Genomic DNA, 14,299 nt, shown 5'->3' with positions numbered 1-14,299 from the left:
AAAAACCTTCTAAAATCTAGACTTTAACTGTAGCTTCAGCTTGCCGTGTGTGTACAAGCAACGGGCCGTCTTTGTTGGGCTTTGCTTGCCACTGTCTTGGCTTTGCTATCTCGGTCATCAGTTCTTTCAATAGGTTTTCATCAAACAAACCCTTAAAAGTTTAACAAGTGTTTGCTGTTCTTGTTCATTTTAATTACATGAGTCGTTAAAAGTAAAATTTTCACAAAAAGCAAGGGGCTGGAGAGGTGGCTTGCTGGGTTAAAATGTGGTTCCTGTGTCTGCCCACCCCCCAAGGGCGGGCCGCTGCTCCGAAAGGCAGAGACACAGGAAGTTGTCTGTGCTCTCCCCACCCCGGGATGTGTGGAGCCGCTAGACCCCACTCAAGGGCGAGGGGGCGCAGACTGAGGTCCCAAGGGGAGCCGAAGCTAGCTCATATGGTTCTCAGGCTCTTGGGCTCGTAGGCACCACTGGAGGACCACAGAAGGGCTGAGAATGAAGTGGAGAAGGGGAGGCATATGGGCTAGATTAGCCTGGGGCTGAAGGGGAGAGGGGAAGTTCTGGCTGTGTCCGGCTGGGATGAGAGTTCTTGGCTTGGTCGCTGTTTCTCGCTTGGCTTGTTTGGGTTGGAGGTCTACATGGCTGGGAACACAGAGAGGTCTTCTGCGGGAGATTAGAGAGTGGCTCTGTAGACAAGGCCTGCTCCACTGTTCCCCAGGGTGAGAAACAGTCCGTGATCTCAAGATGTTTATCGTCATGGCGGAATGTAGGTGAGAGCTGTACCCCCTTTTCTCAGAGCTGGTCTGAGGTTAAATACCTTTTGCAAGGAGGAAGGTCTGAGAAGGAATGTTTAATTGGTTATACCCCTCTAGCCTTTAGGTATCTCATTAATATGGAGATCTGTCTTGAGGCTCTGTGGCCTGTAGTCATGCCCTCTACCTGTGGAGGGGCATTGTCCTACGTGATTGAAAGACCCAAATCTATGAAGGGCTGAGCCTCGTATCAGGAGCCTGGAGCCTGGAGCCTGGAGCCTGGAGCCTGGTGAAACACATGCCATCCTGTAGAGTCACCTGGGGTCTCTGGCAATTTCCAGCCTGTGCTCTACCAGAAGCTGGGCTGCCTTTCACTGTCCTACAGTGGCTCACTTCAGGAAGTGCACATGCTGTTCTTTTAGAGGGCCTGAGTTTGGTTCCCAGCACCTCACATGGCTCACAACTGCCTGTAACCATATCTCCAGGAGACCTGACGCCTCCCTCTGATGCCTCTGCACTCACATACACAAACTCTCCCTCCCCATCCCTCTATATAAAATATACCTATAAAAATACTTTACACAGAAAGCAAAATATTGAAGGAAGCTATCCCACTTTTCAAACTCACCCCCTAAAAGTAATACTCTCACAGAAAAAGCCCCACCCCCACCCCTGGTGTATGCTGGGAAACCGTGGGAAGAACGTGTCATTAATCCTGAGGTTTCAGGATGGAGAGCTGGATGGGAAGGTAGAGACCGATGTCTTCAGTGATGTGTGACAGCAGATGACAGAGATTGAGAAGCCTGGGGAGGCACACAGGGAAGACACACAGTTAATGCAAACGTGGGTAGGAATAGGAAGATCACTTATGGAGAAAAAAGAGGCTGAGTGGAGGGGACGCAGCAGTTAGAAACAACATTGATTCGCTCAAGTATTTATTTCGGGCAGACAAAGTGCCTAGCTGTTCAGCCTGTTCTGGGAAGATTCCTGTTCACATCTTCCAGGCAGTTGGGTGATTTTATAAAAGTTATTTTTGATTAAGTTTTTACTGTATGTATCAAATTTTAAATATGCTCCCAGCTCTTGGGAGATAAACGCAGGAGGATCAGGAGTTCAGGTCATACTCGGCTGCATATCAAGTTGGAGGTTAGCCTGAGCTATGTGAAATCCCGTCTCATAAAACCTATTTCCCATGAGTGTAGCTCAGTGAAAGCTCTCCACTAGCCTGCATAAGTCCCTGGTTTCTACCCTAGTACAACAAGGAAAAAAGAAAAAAAATCTACTTCCCCTCCTAGACCTAGCCAACTGTATCTTAATTCCACGATATCCCTAAAGGGTGAGCACTGTCCTATTATCCATTTTACAGATAAGAAAACTGAGGCCCCCCAGTAGAAGAGGATGTACTTAATCCTGCTGCAACTTAATGTCCAAGGGTGGGGTGGTAGCCAAGGAAGGGGCTTCTCCTTGAGGAGAAGGGGAGTGGGTAATGAGGGGAGAGATTTGTGAGTGTGGGACTGGGAAGAGAGAAGTGGGGAGGGTGAGAGGAGGAGGCCTGTGGCAAAGATATAAAGTGAATAAATAAAGAAAACTGAGGGCAGGGGAGGGGAGGGGAGGGGAGGGGAGGGGAGGGGAGGGGAGGGGACAGAACAGAGTCTTGGGGAGGCTGAGCAGCTAACCAGTGTAATACCGTTGTGTGTACTGAGACAAGATTAGAACTCGGTTTCATGACACCAGGCCACCTGCCTCCTGTCCGTACCACAGCTCCTTCAAAAAGACATTGTCATTAAATGTTTTCATATAAATTATAAAGGTTTTAACTTGAAGAGTTTTTCTGTTTTCTTATGTTAGATACACTCTGACCTTGCAGAAGAACAGGGGATAAAGATCACCTACAAGTATACTGGGAAGGGAATTACACAGCCACCTTTTGGTATATTCGTCTTTGATAGAAACACGGGAGAACTGAACATCACCAGCATTCTTGACCGGGAAGAAACGCCGTTTTTTCTGGTAAGAAGGAACAATTGTATCTTTATTTGTTGTTCTTCTCTGGTGAGAATTATGGTTTGTTTTATGGTTATGAAACAATTATATAGCAATTGATTTGCTGTAGCATATCTGTTAATGTTCATGTCACAATTTAGCTGACAGGCTATGCCTTGGACTCCAGAGGAAAAAACCTGGAGAAGCCCTTAGAACTACGCATCAAAGTTCTGGACATCAATGACAACGAGCCAGTGTTCACCCAGGAGGTCTTTGTTGGGGCCATTGAGGAACTGAGTGCAGCACGTAAGAGTGTATTTCTTCTTTTAGCTCTTTGTGTTAGTGTGTGTGTGCTTGTCCATGTGTGCACCACCTGCATCCAGGTGCAGATGGGGGCCAGAAGAGGGCATTGGATCCCCTGAAACTAGTTACAGGCACTTGTAAGCCACCACCTGTCGGCTCCTTGCCAGCAGGTCCAGGCAAGAGGAGAGAGATTCCGGTCCCACCGGGTCTCTCCGGGGCTGAGCAGGATGGTGAGTATCGATGGCCCAAATTAAACACACCAGGCCGGGAGTCTTGTCGAAGCAGGAACTCAACTTTAATGTATCAGCCTCTCGCTTATATAAACTCCGAGCATAGGGAGGAGGAGTTTTGTTGTGGTGAGATGACTTAGGGGGCAGAGAAGGGTGACAGAGTATATGGGGACTGACAGGGCCAATGTCAAAGCCCTTCATCAGCAACGGTGGGGCAGAGGCAGGGCCACCAGTCTTGTTGAGTCACCCCCAGTACAGAAGTGACTGAGACAGGTCTCAAAACTGGAGCCAGGCTTAGGTTCTCCCACAAGGCCACAGAAACTCGAGCCAGGCTCAGGTTTGTCCACAAGGCCCAAACCAGGGCAGAAATGGGGCCCAACAACCACCTGATCCATGGATGCTAGAAACCAATCCTGATTCCTCTGCAAGAGCAGCCAGTGCTCTTAACCACTAAGCCATCTCTCCAAGCCAAAATATGTTTCTTTTCTTTTCTTTTCTTTTTTGGCTGTGGGGATATACAACCAGATCATTTATTCCTCATATACAGAAACACAAAATTCTATTTTTAGAAAAGGTTGAGTATTACTCACCGGAAGTGTGACAATAATGAACCCTTATTCCAGGCTCAGACCTCTTTTATTACTGTAAAATGATGTGAATCATGAAGAATCATGATCTTTCAGAGAAGATGGTAGACTGGAACACTGTTGTGTTAAGGTCTCTGTAGCAACAATTCAAGCCTGCTCTATAAAGGGAAGTTGTCTGTAGACACTATGCAAAATGGACAGGGCTGTGTTCCAGTAAAACTTTATGAGCAAAAATGAGCAGCCTCCTGGTTTTGGGCTAGTGTGGGGTGTCATTGACCTCTGATTTATATTATTTTTTCTGTATGCTGACAAAATTGCTCAATGCAGAACTCTAAGGCACAAAAGAGAGATTTCTCTTTAATCATAATAAAAAAGTATAGCTGTACTTCTCCTAATTAGTTTGCACCTGAATAAACATCCAGGAGCATGAATGGGCCTCAGTCTTGGCTATTAGATCCAAAGTGTGGCCCTGATATGGTGATTTTCCATTTATTTCTATTTTTTATGTTTTTCTCTACTATTTTCATGCATGGAAGCCAGAGAACAGCCTGTGAGGTTCAGTTCTTTTGTCCCATCATGTGGTCCCAAGGACCAATCTCAGTTCAGCAGACTTGGAAACAAATCTGAAATCTTTTTTATATATATAGTGGTATGCTGAAATTATGATAAGAACCTCAGATCCTTGCAGGAAACAGCTGAAAAAATAAAACAGAAACCGATTTGTAAGAGCACTCACCTCCAATACCTTCGTTCCTAACGGCAGATACACTTGTGATGAAAATCACCGCCACGGATGCAGACGATCCCGAGACCCTGAATGCTAAAGTCTCCTACAGAATTGTCTCTCAGGAGCCTGCAAATACTCCAGTGTTCTACCTAAATAAAGACACGGGGGAGATCTACACGACCAGTTTTACTTTGGACAGAGAGGTAAGTTAATGTCACCTGTCACCCTCTTTTCTTAACCCTCTCTAGTTTCCCACCCCCTCAATTTTTATGTTCTAATTTTAATTTGCTCTGTATTCCTCACTCATGGAATAACTCAGACTTATTATGTAGCGACGTGCTGCCCAGTAGGACAGTTACTAGCAACGTGTGCTATCGAGCTCTTAAAATGTGAGCAGCCCAAATTGAGGTGCTCTGTGTTTGTATTGAAATGGGACTAGCACCAGATTGGGAACACTTGGCATGAAGACTACAATTTTGCCATATGACTCACACATGGAACATGGCCCAGCCATTGGAAGACAGAAGCAGGAAACTCTCCACAAGCTCAAGGCCAGCCTGTTCTATGTAGGCAGGTCCAGGTTATCCTTAGCTACGTAGTGAAACTCACTTCCAAAATAAACACCTGGCATGCTAGCACACGCTGTTAATCCCAGCACTCTGGAGGCAGAGGCTGCTGGATATCCTTGAGTTTGAGGCCAACCTAGCCTCCAAACTAGGAGTTCCAGGCCAGCCAGGGCTACATAGTGAGACTTGGTCCCAAAAACAAAAAGGAGAACTAAAAAGTTCATAATAGAGAAAAGTCTTGTTTTAAGTCTTTAAAAAAAAAATAGAATATTGAGAGCTTGAGTAGTTTCCTAGAAAGATTATTCTCTCAAACATTTTATTTTGATTTCAATTTTTTTAGCTTTATGTATATTGATATTTTGCTTGTACATGTGTCTGGCACTACATATACACCTGGTGCTTGCAGAGGTCAGAAGAGGGTGTCAGATCCCCTGGGACAGCAGTTACAAGACAGCTGTGAGCTGTTCTATGGGTATTGGAAACCAAACCTGAGTCCTCCGAGAAAGTTTCCGGTACTCCTGACCATTGAGCAATCTTTTCAATCCCTACTTCTAATGTTTTAATCAAAGGGGAAATAGATAATCTTTAAGTGCCACATACACAAGAATTTTTATAGTATAGAAAGGTCATGTATTGAGGCTCCAGAGGGCACTGCAGTGTTACCAGATATAAATTTTAAGCAGGTTGGTTTGAGTTTTTTTTTTTTTTAAGTGCTTTGAGTGGCATTTTTTTGACAGACATCTGGCATTTGGCATCTGTCAGACATGTTTCTAGTCTGGACCTCCAGCCAACTTAGCATTTAACTTAGATTAAAAGTATAAGAGCAAAACAGAAGCAACCAGGCACCTCCATGGCAGAACAAACTAAAGACATGCACAATCAACTCATCTCCTAAGACTGTCCCCAGTGATGTAGTTGAGAGCTATCAAAATCTCCCCACGCTTTTTCTGCCCCTCTGTAAAAGCTCTGACTGTATATAACTATAAATAGCATCTTCACACCAGTAGTTGATGACCACAGAAGTTATTATGAATGAACTAGACCGTAATCCATTTCCTAAAGATAAAGTGAACCAAAACCCAAACAGCCTCCTCAGGATCTATTAATGTCCACCTCAGATGGGTCTTCTTCCTTTTTTCTTATTCTTCAGGAATACAGCAGCTATTCCTTGACGGTGGAAGCAAGAGATGGTAACGGGCAGATAACAGATAAACCAGTGCATCAAGCTCAAGTTCAGATTCGTATTTTGGATGTCAATGACAATATACCTGTGGTGGAAAAGGAAATGGTAACTCCATTTATAGTAGATTTACTATTTCTTGAATCTCAACTAAAAATATATTATTGCATTAATAAAAGCTGAAAAGCTGTATTTGCGTTCTGCAGTACGAGGGGACGGTGGAAGAAAACCAGGTTAATGTAGAAGTCATGCGGATCAAAGTGACCGATGCAGATGAAGTCGGCTCCGATAACTGGCTAGCAAACTTTACGTTTGCGTCGGGAAATGAAGGGGGCTATTTCCACATTGAGACTGACACGCAGACTAACGAAGGGATCGTGACCCTTGTCAAGGTAAGTTGTGAGTGTCCACCACCAGAGTGGGACAGTGGCTATAGGAGAGACTAACATGTTTTGAGCCCCATATTCTCTTGGTTGCTTTACAAGGACATCAACTGATACCAGCATTGCTCAGGGTCAAGAACATCCTTCCTGGTGCAAGTCATATGGAAAGAAGCAATCACTACAGTTCAGAGCCAGATCAGGAACTCAGATCCCAGGCACACACCTTGTATTGCACACTCCCAGGCAGCGTGAGCTCAATGGGCCAGGGCTCAATCACTCGTCTTTCAGAGAAAAATCTGTCGTGTAAGGGCTACAGTTTGAAAGAAAGTAACCTGCTTTTCTGTGCTTCCTGGTTATCAGTGAAGGCAAACATGACTTAAGTAGTCATACTGAACATATGAAATTCAGGGAATACCTCAGTGGAAGATGGCTTGCCTAGCATGTGTGAGACCGTGGGTTCAATCCCCAGTACCAAATAAGTTAAAACTTGGTTGGATACAGTGACTTGTACCTATAATCCCAGCACTTGAAGGGAGGACTGTTGAAAGTTCAAGGGCAGCATAGGCTACACTGTATGTTCCAGGCCAGCCTGGGTTATGAAGTGAGAACCTATCTTGGGGGGGGGGGGGAGAGAGAGGGAGAGAATATGAATGTGGATACATTCGGCTCTCAAAACCTTCACAGAACTTTTTAAACAAAAATCCTAAAACAGCTTTGTCTATGTAACAAACTAAGGAGTAACATTAATATACTGTAATTGACTATTAGACTTACCTAGTTTTGAAATAAAAAGCAACATCTTTTAAATACTATTTCATTTAGCTGCAGATAAAAATTACCTGCAGATTTGTGTCTCTCAACTTGTGTGTGTGTTTACTCATATGAATATATATATTATAGAATATGTATGGTGTATATAATATATACTGGGTAAATCTAAAAGTATGATGTGAGATGAATGTGTAAATAGAAAAAAAAAAAAGCTATCTTGAAGTTTCAGTCCTTCCCTTAATAATAAGCTATGATATGCATTTAAATGGCCTTCTTAAAAGCAGAGCTAAGATGGCTGGAGAGATGGCTCAGTGGTTAAGAACACTGACTGCTCTTCCAGAGGTCCTGAGTTCAATTCCCAGCAACCACATGGTGGCTCACAACCATCTGTAATGGGATTTGGTGCCCTCCTCTAGTGTGTCTAAAGACAGCTAAGTGCACCCATAGAAATAAAATAAATACATTTAAAAAAAAAACAGAGGTAAAAACATTATCCTGAGTTTAAAGGGAAGACAGGTTTTTATGACTTGAAGAAATTAGTAATGGTACCAGAAACCAAACAAACTCATTATATAGAAATAAACACAATTTCAAACTATCAGTTGTAGGTCCCACCAGTGGTAAAAGCCAATGGACATCCATGTTTTAGCAGGAGCAGATGAATTATATACACACAACCCCAGGTGGAAAAGCAGAATTCACATGCACATGGAAAGAAACGGTTCATAAATAACAGACAATCGAAACAGCTACAAAAACAAGATGCAGTTACTTGCACCAAGAGAGGTGGAGATGAAAAGACTGAAGTTGGCTGGAGATGATGCTTGGTCTGCAGACTGCTTGCCCGCCAAGCATGGCCCGGGTCATGTAGTCAGTGCTGCCAGCACCATAGTAACCAGATGCAGTGGTGAGACACAGGAAGGAGAATCAGGAGTTGAGGGTGGTCCTTGGCTACATAGTCAGTGTGAAGCTAACCTGGGCTAAATGAGATTCTGTGTCAAAGACCAAAATGTTTTAAGTAAAATTATTATTATAGAAAAGAACAGATTGAGAAAATTACAAATGTGATGTCTTGAATCTTGTAGGGAGCCTTGGAGTCTGCTCAAGACACCCCAAGTTCAAGTTCTCAGCACAAAGATTTATTTGCTCCAGGAAAACAAAGGGCAGGGAGTAAGAGACAAGGACAGGAAACAGGACTAGGGAGAGGAGGAGGGAACAAGGGAGAAGGGGGCAGGAGACAGAGAGGACAGAGAGGAGACAGACATGGCCCACAGGCAAATGTCAGTTTATAAAGAGAAAGAGGGAAATCCCATGTTAGGATTTGGATTTTAACTCCCACATTGGGTGTTTGATTTTAATTGGACATGTTAATTAAGTGAGCCAACAGTTTTTTGATTGCTGGACTTCAATATTTTGATAACTGGACCTTGGTAGTCAGCTTCGGGAGGAGGAAATGGAAATTTCCAAGTAAAGGAATGGACCTTGGAGACTGGTGTTTGGTTCGGACAGAGACTAGGGACTAAGGTGCATATTTTACAAATCAAAGCAAACCTGGCCTCCAGGTTCTCCCAGCATCCTTTGGTCCCTACATGACCTACCCTGCCCTCAACCTTGCACTTTCCAGCTCTGTGGCTGGGCTTGCCTTCCACCAGAGGCTCCTTTGTATATGATCCAGACAGTTTGGCCTCTTGTGAGTGGCTCCTCCTCCTCCTCTTCCTCCTCTTCCTCCTCTCCCACCTCTTCTTCCTCTCTCTCCTCCTCTTCTTCTTCCTCCTCCTCCTCCTTCTTTTTCTTCTCTTCCTCCTCTTCCTTCTCCTTCTCTTCTTTCACACCCTTTTTCTCTTTCTCTCTCCCTTCCCCACCCCCCTCTTGGCAGCTCCCCATGGCTTGCATAGTCTGTTTTCTTATAGAACCCAGGACCAGTAGCCCAGGAATGGCACCACACACTGTGAACTGGGCCTCTCCCATCAATCACTAGTTAAGAAAGGCCCTTCCAACTTTCTATAGCCCAATCTCATGGAAGCATTTTCTTAGTTGAGGCTCCCTCCTCTCAGATGACTTTAGCCTGTGTCAAGTTGACATAAACTCTCCAGCCCAGGACCATGTACTCACTCCATAGCCCCATTTATCAAAAACAAACTCATGGGATATATTACTGAATATTAATCTTCATTAAATGCCTATTTAATTTCTCCTTTTTAAAAAATCATTTTTGCTTGTTAAAAATAAATATGCTTCTGAAAATAACTGTGACCTTTGACCAAAATAAACTGAAAGTACTTGCTTATTGGACATGGTGGTGCTGGCCACTTAAGGTAGCATGTAAAGAGAGGCAGAAAGATAATGAAATGTTCAAGGCCAGTACAGCATGAGTTCCAGGCCAAGGAAGATCTTCATGGTTTTGTCCCCAAAATAGTATTAATTGTAAGGGCCATAGGTGGTCAATGACTCAAGGAAAGCGTTTCTTTGCACATGTGAACTCTCAAAGACTGTGACAGCATGTGCAAGGACTGTGCATGCTGAAGCCAAGCAATTTCCAACATGGAGGGGGAAAGGTCGGTACAAAAACCCACCCCACACTGAGGAGCTGTTGCCATCTGACAGCTGCTGGAAGAAGGAAAATCAGTTTTCTTTAATGGTGTGATGCCTCGTATATTGACCAGGTGTAATGACCTCATGACCAAGAATAGCTGAACAGCAAACACTGGGCTCTATGGGTTGGGAGAGAGAAGAACAGAGTTGAGTAAGAAGAAAGTAGGCATGCATCTGTGAGGAGTTGTGAGATGGGACTGAAGTTGACCAAAGAATGAAAAATAAGAAGAGAGAGAGAGAGAGAAAGAGAGAGAGAGAGAGAGAGAGAGAGAGAGAGAGAGTGTGTGTGTGTGTGTGTGTGTCTGTCTGTCTGTCTGTCTGTCTGTCTTGTGTGTGTTTGTGTCTGTCTGTCTGTGTGTCTATGTTTTGTGCGTGTGTGTCTGTCAGTGTGTCTGTGTTTCTTGTGTGTCTATCTGTGTCTTGTGTGTTTGTCTGTGTGTCTGCATGTCTATATCTTGTGTGTGTGTATCTGTCTGTGTGTCTATGTTTTAAGTGTGTATCTTTTTGTCTATGCTGTGTGTCTGTCTGAGTGTCTACGTCGTGTGTGTCTTCGTGTATCTGTGTGCACATCTTTGTGTCCGTGTGTGTGTATCCATGTGCACATCTGTCTGTGTGTCTGTGTGCATGTGTCTGTGTGTGCTCATGTACTCTGATTCCCCAGCATTAACTGTGGCTTTGTCTTTCCAGGAAGTGGACTATGAAGAAATGAAGAAGCTGGACTTGAGTATCCTTGTCACTAACAAAGCAGCTTTCCACAAGTCTGTTCTGAGCAAGTACAAGGCCACGCCCATTCCCATCACTGTCAAGGTCAAGAACGTGGTTGAAGGCATTAATTTCAAGAGCAGCGTAATCTCTGTTCGAGCTAGTGAGGCAATGGATAGATCCAGCCTCAGCCGGTCAATTGGAAAATTTCAAGTTTTTGATGAAGACACTGGACAAGCAGCTAAAGTAACGTAAGATGTGGTTGTGAGTGTATTTCCGGGTTTTAATTACCTTATGTGCCTGTTTTATGAAATACCTAACTTTAAAACTCACAACAAAATCTAAGCAGCTCATTCCTTTACACCCCAGAATTACTTTGCCAAAGGTCTGAGAAACCAGTTCCTCAAAATTGAGCTTGTAGTTGAAGAGATGAGGGAGGTGGGGAGCATCCATCCTGATAGCCATCCCTCAACTCCTCAGACCCTCGGACCCTCGGACCCTCAGCCCCTCGTGTGGAGGCTGGGCTGGTCACCTCTGAGTCAGCTCTAGTAGAAAGGACTGAAAACCATCTCAGAAAATAACTGTAAAATTCCCTGACTTCCAAGCAGAGTAGGGGGTGAGGAAGTAGCAGATACATTACCTATGTGCTCAGGATGCTGGCGCATGCTTATAATTCAGTACTGAGGAGGTTAAGGCAGGGGAATTCTGAAATCCTGGCCAACCTGAACTATGCAGTGAGACCGTGTCTCAAATAAATAAATGAAGAGAAAATCTTGCTACATACAAATGCCACATTACAAACACAATTTTTAAAATTGTTTTATGTGTTCCAATATGAAGAAATCATTTTATGTACAAATCTATGTTGAATGTTTCGCATCTGTATTTAAGCCACGTTATTTAGTTCAAGAAGGAGTGAGCTTTTTTGTGTGTGCACTTGACTGTATGTCTGTGCACCACATGAATTCACAAGCCCACAGAGATTAAAAGAGGGTGCGAACTCACTGAACCTAGAGTTACAGGCAGTTGTAAGCCGACCTATGATGCTGGGAACCAAAGCCAGATTCCCTCCTAGGACTCTGAGCTGCCGTAACTACTGAGCCATCTTTCCAGACCCTGTGAGCCTGAGTGTGTGTTGATCACAGCAGCCATTACTGAAAAGATTTGTTAAGAACTGAGTGGATGTTGTCAGTCTGCTAAAAGGATTTCATTGTGTCCAGTGTCCAGTCTATAGTGACAGTGTACACTGGTGTGCTTAAACATTTTCAAAGTGAATCTCTGTCTTAGCTCTAGGGTCTCAGTATGGAAAGAACCCTATTCAAAGCTGATTTTATGTAGTTATTTGGGTTGAGTTATTTGGCTGCTGAGACAATAGCTTTGGGGGACTTTCTGTTAAGTGCCAAAGATGCTCTCTTGCTCATCTGTCCTTATGCCTGTGTCCCATAAAATACCTCATCTAAAACTAGAGCCCACTGTGGCAGAAAGGGAAAGCCAGAGAAAGCTCCCAACTGTCTGTCCCCATTTCCATCTGATTCTCCATTAGTGGAATCTATCAGCCATAGAAGAGAAAACTCTTTCCTAATTTAATATTAATAAGCATCTTCCACTGTTGCCTGAAATCTCCTTGTGACCATCCTTTACTGATGCTACCTGTGGGGGCCAAGCTGCTCCTCCCAGGTTGATGGTCTCTACTTTTAGCCTCCATGGCTCTCTCTGCCTGACAGGACGACCCCTAACTGAGACCCCAGAATGGGCGATTCTGTGCGATTTCTCACTACATTGACTGAGAAGTTTGTATGTTCTGATATCAACCTAATTGAAAATGGCTTTCTGACTTTTTTGTTTTAAATCTTGCTGCTATTTTTATCAGGGCCTATGACTATCATCAAAATGGTATGTGTTCTTTGAATGATGACAAGCTGTTTCTTCCTCAAACCAGTCTTGTTTCCTTTCTTTAGCATGCAATTATAAAATGTTAGAAATGGAGCACATTTGACCGTGGCTCACACATAGGTGTTTTCAGAGGTTCTGGGAGACACAGCTAACTTAGATCACTTAATGAAGTCTTCATAAGGACAGGAAGGACTGAAGAGTTGGCTCCACAGGTGAGAGCACCTGCTGCTTTTGCAGAGGACCTGAACCTTGCATGGCTCACAATCGCCTGTAGCTCCAGTCAGGGGTTCCAACACCCTCTTCTAGCCTCCAAGGGCACCCGCACATATCCGCACACAGATAAGCACACTTACACATAATTAAATATTAAAATAAAATCCTTTTTTAAACTTAATACGAACAGCAAAAGGACCATATTTTTAATTTTGTCATCGTGTGGTGTTGTACTGATTATTCATTCAGTAATTTATGAATATTTGAGATACCACATGAGCTGTTATCGTTCCTGACAGGACATTCAAAAGTACTTGTGAAAATCCAAATGTGTTACCATATTTTTACCGTGTTAAGTATTGTTTGTTTATTAAGATGGTATTATTAGCCCAGGCTGGCCTTGAACTCACTATGTAGCCAAAAATAACCTTGAACTCCTGGTCCTTGTACTTTCACCTCCATTTATAATTTACTAGAGACAATAATAAAAGGCATTAAAATGTAGTTCAAGTGTATGATTGGATTATCTCCAAATAGTGTACACAGATATTACTATAAATTAGCCACCCATGCTTGTGTGCTTAAGTAGCTACTTAGTGGAAAATAAATTGTTGATTTGATTGGCTGAACTAAGAGACTCATGTGTTTTATTTGTTAAACTCAGTAGTACTCACTGCAGTACTAGTATGAGCACATTCTCTCTGCTGTTTGATTTTCCTCACTTTCAGAGAAAAAAATCCAGGAGTTCGGTGATTTCATTTTTAATCAATTTGTCTTGAAAGTCATGATTCCTAACACTATACAATATTTCAAAATGTTTAGTTCCTTCCATTTAAGTCAACCACTAATGTTTCAAGTTATGTTTACATACTAACAGTATCTCAATAGACTATAGAACATAAGCCTACCCCATCTGCCTCGTGATGTTCAAACTCGGTATGTATAACAAGGCCATATGTACTGGGATAAAAGTTAAGTTTGAAAGAGATACAGATGTTAGTTCCAATGTATCCAGAATTTAAAATGAATTTGGTGTTTGTTTTGTAACAGATATGTAAAAGTGCAAGACAGTGACAACTGGGTCTCTGTGGACTCCGACACTTCAGAGATTAAGCTTGTGAAGATTCCTGACTTTGAATCTAGATATGTCCAAAATGGTACCTACACTGTAAAGGTTGTGGCTATATCCAAAGGTAAGTTTAATAAACAGATGATTTTCATGGTTAAATGCATTTAGATTTTATCTTCCACCACCAGAAGTGTTTGTTCTCACCATGTATAAATGGCTGTCTCGTCAGTGGGCCTGCACATTTTTGCTTATTTAGTGGCTTCACATTGATAGGAACCCGAGAGCCAGCTATGGGAGGTATCCTGGGTGCTTAGCACCCCCTCCTTATCTGATTGGCTTCTGTACTGCAAC

The 14,299-nt window shown here is 43.2% G+C and overlaps 1 protein-coding gene across 1 annotated transcript in view; it reads left to right on the top strand.

Moving 5' to 3' along the window:
- The window catches only part of Dsg2 (desmoglein 2), a 43,594-nt gene that overhangs the window by 17,958 nt on the left and 11,337 nt on the right, over nucleotides 1-14,299 (top strand). The window contains exons 4-10 of the mRNA XM_034518227.2: nucleotides 2,598-2,759; nucleotides 2,894-3,038; nucleotides 4,616-4,782; nucleotides 6,296-6,433; nucleotides 6,532-6,717; nucleotides 10,759-11,024; nucleotides 13,930-14,072. Of these exons, the coding sequence (XP_034374118.2) occupies nucleotides 2,598-2,759; nucleotides 2,894-3,038; nucleotides 4,616-4,782; nucleotides 6,296-6,433; nucleotides 6,532-6,717; nucleotides 10,759-11,024; nucleotides 13,930-14,072 (1,207 nt within the window). The remainder of the gene's footprint in view (nucleotides 1-2,597; nucleotides 2,760-2,893; nucleotides 3,039-4,615; nucleotides 4,783-6,295; nucleotides 6,434-6,531; nucleotides 6,718-10,758; nucleotides 11,025-13,929; nucleotides 14,073-14,299) is intronic.

Source organism: Arvicanthis niloticus, chromosome 14 (genome assembly GCF_011762505.2).
Source record: "Arvicanthis niloticus isolate mArvNil1 chromosome 14, mArvNil1.pat.X, whole genome shotgun sequence".
Classification (NCBI taxonomy): Eukaryota; Metazoa; Chordata; class Mammalia; order Rodentia; family Muridae; genus Arvicanthis; species Arvicanthis niloticus.
This window is presented reverse-complemented; position numbering and strand designations above follow the sequence as displayed.